The sequence below is a fragment of the Hydra vulgaris genome, chromosome 15 (genome assembly GCF_038396675.1).
Source record: "Hydra vulgaris chromosome 15, alternate assembly HydraT2T_AEP".
NCBI lineage: Eukaryota > Metazoa > Cnidaria > Hydrozoa > Anthoathecata > Hydridae > Hydra > Hydra vulgaris.
This window is the reverse complement of record NC_088934.1, coordinates 51,355,001-51,356,393: the sequence shown is the minus strand read 5'-3', so window position 1 is coordinate 51,356,393 and position 1,393 is coordinate 51,355,001. Positions and strand designations below refer to the sequence as shown.

The window sequence follows — 1,393 nt, the reverse complement described above, 5'->3', positions numbered from 1 at the left end:
AAATATTTTTATAGATTATTTTGATTATTGGTAAGTATCTATATATTCATATATATATATATATATATATATATATATATATATATATATATATATATATATATATATATATATATATACAACATAACAATTTTTATATTAAAAAAGCCTTTGGGATATGAAAAAAAAAATAAAAAATAACGAGGATTAATAAATATTTTTATTCATAATAAGAAAACTGCACCTTTCAATAAAACAAGAATATAAAAATAATACTACCAAAATTAATATTTCAAAAATAAAATATATAATATATAAAAAAAAATTACATAATAACAAAAAGAATATAACTATTCAAAAATTTATTAAATTTTCGTCTGTATTATTTCCTATTTCCAAACGTCGTCTGCGACCTTCACCTCTGTCACGGGAATTACCAAACCATTTTGAAAGGACTTCCTCAAGCTGTTTTTTGGTACACTCCCTTGTAGATATATTCTTTTTTACAGAAGCTGCTTACAAAAAAAACTCAAATTATAAAAGATAACAGAACTCTAATAGTTATTTTTTAACTGTTCTTGAACAGAGTTTATGAAAACATAAAATTAGCCGAGAGACAATAAAACTAAAAATAGCTATGAAAACATAAAATTATTAAACTCTTACCAAAAAGAACTTTGTACAAAAGAGTTTTAATGAAGCCACGCTTGTTTTTTTGGCCAGTCATATTTAGTTGTCTGGCCAAAGTATTACCAATAAGATATGTCATGTTACGCTTAATAAATTCAGAAATATCATGTCTACCATTTTCAACAAGAATACGAACCTATTAAAATATCAAACAATTTTAAAACAAAGTTATACAGTAGAATCCTGTTAACTCGTACCCTGGATAAGTTAGACTTTAATTAAGTCAGACAGATTTACAATTCCCCTTGAACGCTATTGACGTACAGAGAATTTCCCTTCAATCTCAAACAATTGCTAAGTCTGACTATTTATTAATTATTTATTATATATATTAAATTAATTCGACTTATTAAATTATATTATTAAATTAAATATTATTAAATTAATCCGACAAAATTAAATTAAAAGGGGATTCTACTGTAATACTGTATTATGGGTCGTCCATAAAGTATGTACGTATGTACTCCCCCATATTGCTATTTGACCCTTTAAGATTCCCTCTCCCCTAAATAGTATGTAACCCTTTGCAATATCTTCCCCTCTCCACCTAAAAATTAAAAACAGTAATTAAATTGGGATTTTAGATCAGATAAGTCTGATACAAATCTAGGGGATACTCTGAGGTCCCAAAAAAACTTATCTGCTCGTTTATTTATAATGTAAGGGGCCATCCATAAAGTATGTATGCAGGTATGACGGAAGAATACGTACTATAAGACTATAA

General features: G+C 25.8%; 1 protein-coding gene across 2 annotated transcripts in view; it reads right to left on the bottom strand.

The window, feature by feature from the left end:
- Nucleotides 1-263: 263 nt before the first annotated feature.
- Nucleotides 264-1,393, bottom strand: part of LOC136091513 (uncharacterized) — a 4,224-nt gene continuing 3,094 nt past the window's right edge. For both annotated transcript variants that reach the window (XM_065819157.1, XM_065819158.1), the window contains exons 10-11: nucleotides 646-805; nucleotides 264-491 (exon numbers count right to left, since the gene is read on the bottom strand). In XM_065819157.1, coding sequence (XP_065675229.1) covers nucleotides 334-491; nucleotides 646-805 — 318 coding nt within the window. In that variant the 3' untranslated portion in view covers nucleotides 264-333. The remainder of the gene's footprint in view (nucleotides 492-645; nucleotides 806-1,393) is intronic.